Source organism: Labrus bergylta, chromosome 13, assembly GCF_963930695.1.
Source record: "Labrus bergylta chromosome 13, fLabBer1.1, whole genome shotgun sequence".
In the NCBI taxonomy this organism is placed as follows: domain Eukaryota; kingdom Metazoa; phylum Chordata; class Actinopteri; order Labriformes; family Labridae; genus Labrus; species Labrus bergylta.
In genome coordinates this window covers 25,047,982-25,058,986 of record NC_089207.1, presented here as the reverse complement: position 1 = coordinate 25,058,986, position 11,005 = coordinate 25,047,982, and the positions used below count along the sequence as shown (strand labels likewise).

The following is an 11,005-nucleotide window of genomic DNA, read 5'->3' as shown; positions in this document are numbered from 1 at the left end:
AGTGTAACATCCACTTCTGGTCTGAACATTTTTTTATTTTCATGATTTTGAGAAGATAACTGGTGGTATCTTTGTGTGGTTTGCTCTGAAGATTATATCCCGTTATGATAACCGTTAGTGTCCGTCATCTCGATCTCTGACCTGACGCTTTCATTAGTGGGAAATCGTAACGCGAGCGAGACTGAGACTGAGACTGTAGATTTTTCTTAATACGTACAACATCTGGGTATTTTTGGCAATACTTCAGACTGCAAGACAAGACCTAGGAAAAACTTTAATACAAATGGACAAATCTTAGCAATTTAAAGAAACTGCAGAGGTGTTGATTTAAAATCACTACAGAAAAACTTAGTTTTTTGTTTTTTTTTGTTATAGTGATTTGAAGTAAAATGAGGACATCATCATGAGACTGAAGAACCTGAATGAATCAGCAATCTAACAGCAAAATCACTGTTAAGATCAGCTGTTAGATTGTTTTTGTAGTTGCGATGATCAGTTCGATCAGTTATGATAGCATGGATCTGAAAACACAACAAATCACTAAAAGAACTGAAGACAAAAACACATTCTGTTTGGTAATCCAAGTGTTTGCAGACAAACTGTTGAAGCTTAGATCTGCAGCTGGAAAATGTACTCCAGGCACCCAAAGAGGTTTCTTTTCAAAGACAAAACAGTCGAATTTTCATGGCTTTTATTGTTAATTACCTGACCCCCGGCAAACTGACCATGTGTTTCATGCAAAGTATTCTGATCAATAGAAGCCTCTTCCTCTTAAACAGTCTGTGTTTTTGCCTCCCCTGCTGCTCTGAGTGTGTGTGCCACCAGGTAGGATTTACAGCACTGAGCATACGGACGCTGCTGTTCTTCTTACACAAACACTGCTCAGTATTTCCAGAATTTCCCACTAATACAGATGGTGGTAGGACTGACAGGCTGTTAGAAAAATCACTACCAACATGTTTATCGGCTGCAAGCCAAAGACGCTAGAGAGTAGCAACGGGGCTAACGGCAAAAACAATATGCCTTGATGTGAGAAAGACTTGCACGCTCCTGTCCCAAGATACCAAGGTTTGAAATCAATCTGGTAATGAGAATGAATTGTTGATTCTTTGAAACGTGTGAAGCCAGCAACATGCTTTGTTCCCCACCTCTGGTTTCCTGAGATTACTTACATCATCCCACAACTGTAGCCGAAGCTTAGCCTCCTGTGTTTCCTGTTGCTGTCTTAGGCCTTGTCCTGAGCCCCAGATCATAGGAGGCCAAGTCAGCACTCTGCTTCTCATTTATCAGACAGATGTCTCCCTCCCAAGCAATGAATTATCGCAGCGCTCCATCTGTCATGCGGCACCCACCTGGCCTGGTTTTGCTTCTGTTCCTTGTCATGGCTTGGCACCCACAGTCTGCCTACCCAGCACCTTTTTTGATTTTTTTTTGGACGTGGCATGAAGATGCTATGTCTCTGTCCGGCTCTATCTATTTGTGTCTCTTTTTCCCACACTACTGCTGTCTTCATCTCTGCTTTTCTTTCGGAGTCTGGCTGACCCAGACACCCCAATCAAATGAACAAGCAGATTATGTGAGAGAAAAAGAGACAACAAAAAAAGATGTTTTGCCACTAGGGGAATACAGAGAGAAGTCATTTATCTTCCTCTCTTTGGGCGTCATGACTGAAGGTTTACACTCTTCACTGTCTGATATTTTTCCTCTTTCTCTTTTTTTCATTTTCACAGCTGCTCTGTTTGGTCGGTTAAAGGCCTTAGCTACTTCAGTCTTGTAAAAAAAAAAAAAAAAAGCAAGGTCATGGCATTTCAGAAACAAAGGAATTGGGAGGAGGATGATACACATTTTCCTCATCCCTTTTGTGGGGTTGTCATTGGGGACGTTCTGTATGTGAAACTAATCCAGAAGAGATCACAGAAAGGCTACTCCAGAGAGTGTGTGTGAAGTCATTTTTACTCCACTTTGTGTTTGAAGGATCCTGTCATTGTTAAATCCGCAGGTTTGCCACCTTCCCCTGGATGTATCTGCTATCTGGTGTCTTCAAGGACGCAGAGATGGCCTTCATCACATTTGTCTGCATCAACCTGTTCATCAGTGTCAACACCGTCTTGTCCACCTCCATCCTCTTCTTCCTGAGTCAAATTTCAACCATCAAAGCGGAGGTCAGCATAAACTGCCAGATGCAGACTTAAATATGTGACTGTTCATTACTATTTGAATGGCTCTGAATCAGTCCTTGTTGACACAATGATGTTGTAGATGAGTGTGAAAACCTGTCAGTGAGTTACACAAAGATTAGAAAACAGGATGAGCCCTCAGTGTACTTTTGATTCAGTCTTTTGTCCTCCTCAACTGCAGGTCGTTTTAGCCATCTTCAACAGGCTGTGCAACGCCTTCCTCATCTTCCCCCAGTTCAACTTTGGTCACGGGATGATGCAGCTGGCCAGGAAGAACATAGAGGTCCAGATCCTCAGCGGCTACGGGATCGACGCCTATCAGAACCCGTTCTCCATGGACGCAATGGCCTGGTTGTTCATCTCCTCTTTCATACAAGGCGTGGTCCTCTTCAGCCTGCGCCTCCTGCTCAACAGGTTCATCATACGCAAAGTCAGGTGAGGAAAACGGAGACCATCGTGATCCAACGACATGCGCACATGAGATTGTTACATTGTGCATTCTGTGCAAAAAAAAAAAAAGAAACTGTGGATGAAAGAGAACATGCTCTTCTCTTTGCAGACATCTCATCTGCGGCAGAAAGACGGTGTCCCATGTGGCACCTGAGGACGAGGATCAGGATGTGACAACTGAGCACCAACGGGTGGCGAGTGGAGCGGCCAGCTCAGACATACTCCAGGTCAACCATCTCACTAAGATCTATCAGAACTTCAGCAAGAAGGTCCAAGCTGTCAAGGGTGTGTCTGTGGGCATACCTGCAGGAGAGGTAAGAGTAAAACTAAACATAGTGGAAATATGAATCAGAAGAAATTCAAAGTCAGTAGAAAAGGGGAATCGCATATTATTTAATCGCATTTTTTTTTTTACAACAGATGATCGCATTATCCTTTTGTTGCTGAAGAGATTTAGATGCGTAGTACTTAAAATCATGTTTTGATGGTCGGTTGTACTGGATATCAGCCATTACATCTATGTGATTGTTGGTGAAAGTGAAGGGGACTAATGTTTGAGTATGACTAAGCCATCAGCATTTGCTTACAGTGCTTTGGTTTGCTGGGAGAGAACGGAGCAGGAAAAACGACCACCTTCAAGATGCTGACTGGAGACGTTAGCCCAACTGATGGCACAGCTCAGATTAGGGATCGTGATGGGTAAGCTATTCATGACTGTCACTGTACCTCATCAAGCTCATACAGTGTAGCATGGCATATCCAGAATACCCAGCTTTGTTACTTAGAATGTCATTTTGCCTGCACACCAAACACATACTGTAGAGACGACTGAAACATAAGTTCAGCAATTGTATATTTAAAGTATTATTATGACACGTTAATTTTATGTAAGAGAGTCACTGTAATAAAAAACACCTCATCACAAAACAGAAAGCTGTGATTTCAGCTGCACAGGTGTCCAAGCTGCACCGTCTAATGACTCTGAGTTAGATTCAATTTGCATAACACAAATATCCACAAATGAGAGTTTTTATTGCCTCAAATTTGCCAAAATTTGAACTGCAATGCTTTGGGATTTAGCAAGTAGCAGCTGTATGTAACACCTGTATCTCAGATGCTTGTAGACAGATAAAAACCAACACTACTCTCATGGGTCTGGATCCCTATTTACAGTTCTTTTTTTAAGCTGTTCAGTGGGTATATCTGGCACAGCAGGGCCAAAGGCGTACCCTGCATGTTCATCTGCCCTACACCATGTGTTGCATCCCATTTAATATCTTTTTCTTTCCTTTCTTTCCCCCCCCAAGGCGATTGGTAGATATCATGGAGTGCCGCCACCAGGGAATTAACATCGGCTACTGTCCCCAGGTAGATGCCCTGGACAATCTGCTCACCGGAGAGGAGCATTTGTACTTCTATGCTCGCATCCGAGGCATCTCAAAGAGGGAGATAGACGGGGTGAGTAAGAGCTGCAGGCTCTGTGCGTCTTTTCAAAGCTCTGGGTAGTGACAACACCATCCACAAAATGACACCAGATCTGATAGAAATTCAAAAGGTGCACTCACACTGCAGGACGAGTAACTGTTGATGCTTCCATGCATACTGAATCAGAGGACTTGAAGCGTTGAGTGATGCATGCAGAAAGCTCTGCTATCCAGGGCAAAAATGGAAAAGCTTTTGTTGTCTGCTCGTGCGGTCCAAAACTTTAGAATTAAGCCGATGCTGTACGCTTCACTGAAGTCAAATTTACATTTAAACGATACATTGATGATGAGAGGATCTCATTTGACGTGTCACTTTAGCCCCATTCTTCTCATTTATCTTTCTGGGAACCAATCAATCTTGCTTTGTGCTGATCACTGAGCATGCCTGTCTTTTGCTGCTGCCGATGTCAACATGAGAGGAATCTTTCAAACAATTGACATATGAAGGGATTTCTACATATTCCATGTCGTTTTTCTTTCCCTGAAAAGCAAAAAGGAAACAGAAAACACAATCTGAATTGTATGCTGAAAAGCATCTTTCTGTTTTTGCCTCTTGATCTCTCTGCATCCTTTTGAAACTGCAGACGCACAAAACACTTCATTTCCCTGACAGGCTCATTTTTGTTACACCCTGAACTACTCTTGTACATTAGCAAGGATGCACAAAAACACACACAAACACAAATGTACTTGTATGATGAGGCACAGATATATGGATACGTCTGACTCTAATCGCCTTCACTGCTTTTCCAGCTCCTCGTCTCTGGTCAGGATAGTGACAACAATGGTTATAATGGCCACAGCATCGGTGTCGGGCTAATTCACAAAGATGAGGTTATATATATAGGTCCTCTTATGTTGCCTCCTGCTGACAGTCCCCTAACTGTGGATAATGAGACAAGCCTTAATGGGGTCATTTGGCATTGACATGGTGATGTCAGGCCTAATGAGCTGTTACATCAAAGGTGAGGGAAAGGGGGCTTTTATGAGAGGACGTAAAAATACAAACTATTTTGATCTGAGGCAGTCAGGTATATGCGATGCTACCAGTGCTTATCATTCAAATCTAGCTGCTAATACTGTTTATTTGTCTCGGTATGAAAATGTCTTGCACTGTTTTCTAATATCCAGGATCAGTGGGCTTGGAATCATATGGAAAATCAACTCTAAAGGCAAAGAAAAGTTATCTATTGCATTCACTTGCTTCATTGATCTGGTTTCCAAACATGTCAACTGATGGTAAAAAGGACTAAAGCGTGCCGATGGGAAATCACCTCAAGCTGTTTGAAAATGAACACGTATTTACAGCACACCATTCCATGTGATTAATGGGGAGGCACTAAGATTTTTTAAGAGGATAAATGTTTATGAGCCATTATGGGTTTTCCGTTCCTGCTTAACTCACAGGATAATTCGATAGGTTATGCTGTGTCAGTTCCTGTTCTGTAAAGCTGCTGCAGCCCCAGGACAGCATGGAGTGTACATAGAATAAAGTCACACAGTGAAGCCATCATTGTTGTGCAAACAGAATTAAATATGCATAGGAGTGAGACAAAGCGATAGCTCGGTCCTTTGCGGCGCAGCTGTTCTCGACAGAATAGGAGGAGACAATAACCAAAATGAATGTCAGGTAAATAAGTGTTATGAACCAGCTTTGTGTAAATGGACCTGTCTTTGCTTGATTCAGGGCATGAATTGTTGATATTAGCATATTGGTGTTTTCCTTCAGAGACACAGCCTACAGTTAAATGGATGGAAAATCTACTGACTGCAAAGGTCCGCGGTTATTTAGATGATGGAGCCACAGATGGGGTTTGACTCTATTCTGATGTTTGTTTTAACCAGAGAAAACTGCTGCAACAGTTATTCTGTATGTTCATACTGATTCATCAGCAGATTGTTTCAACCATCAATTCATTATTCATTGAGTCCATAAAATGTCAAAAAGTTGTTGCAAAATGTTCACAAAATTTCTGGAAAAGTTTATTCTTGCAACTTTTTTCTTTGTTTAAGCAAGACTTCAAAACTTTTGTATTTACAAAATGAAAAGAAACAACACATTGTTGTTTAAGAAGTTGTCCCCAGACGATCTGTTTTTATTATTGCTTAAAAAAAAAACAGTAAAAAGATTCCACCATCATAAACAATACAATGAATTATCTTTTGACTGAGTACTTTATTAATCTTAGCTTCTCTAATGAATAACAACACTCTGTGTCAGAAAATAGTCTTATTATGATGCTGGTGGCCTAGTGGTTGGTTCGCGCGGCCCAATGGTAAGTGGCTGTGGTCCTCTAGGCAGGCAGCCTGGTTTCTGACTGTGTCCCCTGTCCTGTCTCTACAATGGGGTTGTGGGAAGCCCAAAAATACATCTTTAAAAAAAAAAAGAAAAAAAGTCTTATATGCATTTATGATTACAGATACATGAAGAGCTATCATTAAACATGTTGAGTCCCATTATGTTACTGCAGCTCTTTAACATATCAGCACAATGATAATCTTTAAGCTGCAGAAACAGGTTTATAGACAAAGCATTGTTTTTCATTTGAACTACTATTCTCATCCTCTGATCACCTGGTTAAGTCATGCATGTTGGCCTTTCATACTAGCTGCTGTGGTTTCTTTATAGCACAGGAATCTATCTGTTTTGTGGTATCATTTTTTTTGGCATGCTAAGCATCTAAAATAATCATTAAAAATGTCTCTCCATGCAAGAATAAACAATCCAATTAATGCCTAGTAATGTTTTGAAAATCACTTTCTATCCTTTAGTTGACATTTTTGCACCCTTCTTCCGCGATCTGTTTGTTATTCTGATTCGATATATAATTCCCCTTGTATGTTTCCTTTAAAGGTGGTGAGATACCTGCTGAAGAGGCTGGAGCTCAACTACCACAGAAACATCACCACTGAAGGTTACAGCTGCGGCACCCGCAGGAAGCTCTCCACAGCGTTGGCTCTCATTGGGCATCCTCAAATCCTTCTCCTGGTAAGGACATGCTCCTTAATTACTTTCTCTCCTTCCCTCTCTCTATATGTTTTGTTTCATGTACGGTTTCTTCTCCATACTTTCTTGAATGTTTCCTCTTCTTACCTTCCTCTTCTCTTTCAACCCTCCTATGTGTGTTCTTAATATTACCCTTGTTTTTTTCCTATTATTATTGTATGTGCACACTGTTTGCGTCCTGCCCAACTCAATTAACTACCCATTTCCCCTTGATCCTTCAATCTTGATGTCTTTCCTTTGTTTCACATACCCTGCTATTCTCCTCTAATCCTTCTCTTCTCTGCAGGACGAGCCAAGCTCTGGCATGGACCCTCGTACCAAGCGTCATCTGTGGAAGATCATCTCTGAAGAAGTGAAAGGAAAATGTGCTGTTGTCCTAACCTCTCACAGGTTAGAAGAGTTACACAAACATGGACCTGCTGCAGCCCCTTTACGCTAATAATACTCAATAGATATTTGGATATCACAGATGAGAATGTGAATTAAAAACAGTGTGAGATTAGGGCTTTATGTATAAGTTAAAAAATAAAATAAATTGTAAAAAATACAGCTTAGTAATTCAACATCTTAGTGGAGTTAATAGCTAGGAAAGTTATTCCTGAATTACAGCAGACATGGCTAATTACTGTATGCTCGCAGGGTCCGATTTTGACCTTTTGTCTTTTTGTCCTTGTCTTTGTATCTCAGCATGGAGGAGTGTGAGGCGCTGTGCGGCCGTCTTGCCATCATGGTGAAAGGTCAGTTCCGTTGCCTGGGCTCCCTGCAGCACATTAAGAACAGGTTAGTGACCTCTGCTCATCCTCCAATCCACCCATTACTGCTCTTTCCCCTGCCCTGTCTCCACAGCCCTTAAATCACCCCTATGTGTTCCTTTCTGCAAGAAAATGCTCACTTTAACTTGTAAGAACAGTGTACCCACCTCCCTCTTCACCTCAGCCCCACCCCTCAGACATGTAATAACACAATTCTTTGTTCCCAACATCTCCTTGGTGCAGGTTCGGCAGCGGGTTCACTGTGAAGATGTACTTGGCCGAGGCCTCCTGCAACGCAGAGGCAATCACTGGCTTCATGCAGCGCAGATTCCCCAGCACTTATCTCAAGGTGAGCTTTGCCAGCAATTGAAAGTATTGAAGAGTACTTGGTAGAGAACATGAAAAACACAAGCATGGTTTATATAGCCGTGGAATGTTGCAATACATTAAGTTAAGTTGTTGTCTGTATGATTCTTTTCTAAACTACATGAGCTGGCTGCTGTTCCTAGATGTACAGCCGCATTAGATTGACAAACAGTCCATTTGGTTGTAGCAGAACAAGCTAACACCATTACCTTATTAAGTTGTTAAGGCAAGTTTAATAGCAAACAGAAGTGCATTTAGACTTCTAGCAGACATGGAGCAACTTCAGCACTAATTTAGAATTGTGTTTCTGCCCAGAGGAGGAATGTAGCTCCAAAATTCATCCCAGCCAGTGAACAGTGGGTTTATCAAAGGTTTTCATGCTGAAAGCTGCAGCCTGCTGCAGCAAAAAAACAAAAAAAAACACAACAAGCTTGCTGAGAGACTGCAAAGTTGTTGGCCATGAAATAAGGCCAAAACATTCTAAAAATAAAAATAGAAGAATTGTGGGGGGCTGCAAAGTTGGACTATAATTAACTGTGTATTTGTCACCCCTGTGTGACCTTTTGTCATTATATTTAGTTTTTTTTTTCAGGTGTAAATATGACAACGATGAATCGTGCAGCTTTAAAGAAACCACATTTTATGAGCTACGTTATGGATATAGATATCTCACAACCATGTGGGAATTTTCCTTCCCAGGATTATTTTCTTCTTAATTGTCTTGCTCATCCTGGAGAGTCGGTATTATAGTTTTCACACTTGCACAAACTCCTGAAGTTTTCAGGGTGAGCTGCATGTGTGAACGCAAACAGCTACATTTTTCACTCAGACTTCATCAGGAGTTTCTCCTGCCAGCCCCCCGAGTATTTTGTCAGAGTCCGAGTGAGCTGATGTGAGAACGCAGGAGAATAGAATCAGGATAATTATCTGAAAATGAGTGGGAGGGGGTGGTGACGTTTACTCCCTGCAATCAGTGCACGACCATAAATTGTATGCAACTGACCACCGTCCCAGCAGGATAGCCTCCCTTTTGGATGTGCATGTGTGAACAACCAGATCAAGATTATTTCAGAGGCAATCCTCCTGAAATTCTCTAGAAATATTCAAGAGTGCATATGAGAACCACTAGTAAACACAGGTAGTATACACAGTGTACTGCAGAGCTGAAAAAACCCACAGCATATAATGTTTGTGTTATTGTAAGACTGAGCAAGCTGGGAATTTTTATTTAGTTGATAGGCATATGCAAAGTTATCTCTGTTTGGTTTCAACAGCTTTCCACTGAGTTTTATAAAGTTTTGGTGGAGTATTTAACCCTCTACTCTCCTCTATCAATCCTCAGGACCAGCACTCCAATATGGCAGAGTATCACGTCCCTGTTGCTGTAGGAGGGGTGGCTGACATCTTCGACCAGCTGGAGTCCAACAAGAATGATCTGCAGATCAAACACTTCTCTGTGAGCCAGACCACACTGGATGAGGTGAGAGAAAGAGACAGGACATAAACAGACAGAGGGGGGGCTACTAGTGTGAAGGTTTTGTAAGGGTGGGAATATGCCAGCGAAGGACAGGACACAAAAACTGTGGATAGAAGGAGAGAGAGAGAGAGAGAGAGAGAGAGAGAGAGAGAGAGAGAGGGTGTAAGGGGGAAGCAGGGACAGAAGAAAGCAGAGTGGAGAATGTTTAAAGAAGGCAGAGAGAAACTGACAGAGGGTATGCCGGAGGGAAAATAAATGGAATATGAGTAAGGGAAAGAATCCATGAGCTTTATATGCAGCCAGTGCTGATATTCTTCAACCACCCTGCCCTGCTGGGGCTCTGGGATTGGAGGATACCACAGGCCAAATAAAGAAATTGACAAGCAGAATAACTCAAAAAGGTTTTCTGTTGACATTAATATTTAATTTGCACTAACTCTTTCCAGGTCTTCATCAACTTTGCAATGGAAAAGTCGGACATGGAAAACATACCGATTGATGACGAAGGTGACTCTGACAGAGACAGCCTGGGCTCCATCAAGGCAGTGGAATCCTAGAGCTGACTGCCATCTTTTCTTTGTCATTTTATGTATGTCCAATTGAATGAAACGCAATATATGTTTATAATAAATCTACCCCCAGTCTCCCCTTGATATGTGAAAAACAAGTGTTTAAATCATTCATGTTTAGAATATACTAACTGTCTCTGTAAAATGTCAACTGATCATATGAAGGATTACTTTGCAGAGGTACAACATGCACATTTGCATGAATGGACAGATGAGCAAAGATGATGAATTAAAGCTTTGTGTTTATATTAAGGGTACTATAGCTAATCAAAAACTTTTTATTTCACATATTTTTTTATTCAACTTTAATTTAACAAAATCCGTAAGCACTCACATGATGAACACAAAGCATGTCTAAAGAAGATTTTATTTTTTGTCTTAGGTACATGTAATTGTCCCTTATAGATGAAATTATGATGAAAAGAATGTACTAAATATTTACTGGACTTTTTCTTGCTTTTGGACCCCTCATAATGCCTTTTTTTATTATTCTAATAAAGCTATTTTTCAGAAGCAACTGCTGCTCATTTGTATGTGTTTTTTTCTTCTATTTCAGCATTAGAATACATTCTAATCATTACATTTTCTGCTCAAGAAAACTTACCCACCTATATTTCTTATTATGATTCTTTGTTTGAGTTGAAGATCTTTCGAGCATGTTGTTTTTTTAACTTAAAAGTCAGTGTCTTACTATAGAAAACAAGGAGTAACACAGAGTAAGAA

The 11,005-nt window shown here is 41.0% G+C and overlaps 1 protein-coding gene across 1 annotated transcript in view; it reads left to right on the top strand.

Annotated features, from left to right (window-relative positions):
• The window catches only part of abca12 (ATP-binding cassette, sub-family A (ABC1), member 12), a gene marked incomplete in the record, with an annotated part of 43,677 nt that extends 32,878 nt beyond the window's left edge, over nucleotides 1-10,799 (top strand). The window contains 11 exon segments of the mRNA XM_065962372.1: nucleotides 2,000-2,162; nucleotides 2,359-2,612; nucleotides 2,737-2,941; nucleotides 3,217-3,326; nucleotides 3,935-4,085; nucleotides 6,966-7,100; nucleotides 7,405-7,508; nucleotides 7,806-7,898; nucleotides 8,114-8,219; nucleotides 9,579-9,716; nucleotides 10,160-10,799. Coding sequence (XP_065818444.1) covers nucleotides 2,000-2,162; nucleotides 2,359-2,612; nucleotides 2,737-2,941; nucleotides 3,217-3,326; nucleotides 3,935-4,085; nucleotides 6,966-7,100; nucleotides 7,405-7,508; nucleotides 7,806-7,898; nucleotides 8,114-8,219; nucleotides 9,579-9,716; nucleotides 10,160-10,270 — 1,570 coding nt within the window.
• Between the last annotated feature and the right edge of the window lie 206 nt (nucleotides 10,800-11,005).